General features: G+C 38.0%; 1 protein-coding gene across 1 annotated transcript; it reads right to left on the bottom strand.

Annotated features, from left to right (window-relative positions):
* Window positions 1-46: 46 nt before the first annotated feature.
* Window positions 47-634, bottom strand: LOC107735122 (zinc finger protein 330-like). The gene is made up of 2 exons (XM_016546912.1): window positions 604-634; window positions 47-451 (listed from the first exon to the last, which is right to left on the bottom strand). Exons 1-2 carry the CDS (start codon window positions 608-610, stop codon window positions 204-206), a joined length of 255 nt encoding a protein of 84 aa, XP_016402398.1. The 5' UTR covers window positions 611-634; the 3' UTR covers window positions 47-203.
* Window positions 635-640: the final 6 nt, after the last annotated feature.

The raw sequence follows: 640 nt of genomic DNA on the forward strand, positions 1-640 counted from the left end.
TTAAATAAATACAAAAAACAACAGACTTTTAAAAACATTTCTTCAGATATATTTAAAATTCAAAAAGGTGACAACGTCAGACATTTATGCACACATTCATATCAATGCAATGCAGAAAACCTTAGGTAAAAGGCCAAATATCTGACACGTTATTAGATGACACCTATATCTGAATTTCTGAATCCCATCTACAAATTGCATTTTTATTGGGTCTTTCCACTTGCTCCCAAACTCAGATTTGAGAGAGAGTCCTCCACCTCTGGGTTGTCTTCCTCCTCCTCATCGTCATCTTCATCTTCGTCCTCTTCATCATAATCATCGTCAAAGTCGTCATCCTCCTCGTCTTTGTAGCCCCCTCCAGATTCCTGATTTGTCCAATAGGAGCTGTATCCAGACGCACCATAATCATCTTCATCAGCGCCACTCTGCCGGCCAAATTTATGTGTTCGGGCTGCAAGAACATAAAACAATTTAAGTTTTTGTGTGTCATTTTGGTGCTACTGCATTTTTGTCATTTTTATTATACTGAATAAAATGTCTCAATTTAGATGTCACAAAATTCAGATTAGAAGAGACTAATAGTAGATGGCAGACAGCACTCACTGGACATGCTGAGATCTTTGGTCTCCTGAGTTTCATG

The sequence above is a fragment of the Sinocyclocheilus rhinocerous genome, unplaced genomic scaffold, assembly GCF_001515625.1.
Source record: "Sinocyclocheilus rhinocerous isolate Xijiao unplaced genomic scaffold, SAMN03320098_v1.1 C35803262, whole genome shotgun sequence".
Classification (NCBI taxonomy): Eukaryota; Metazoa; Chordata; class Actinopteri; order Cypriniformes; family Cyprinidae; genus Sinocyclocheilus; species Sinocyclocheilus rhinocerous.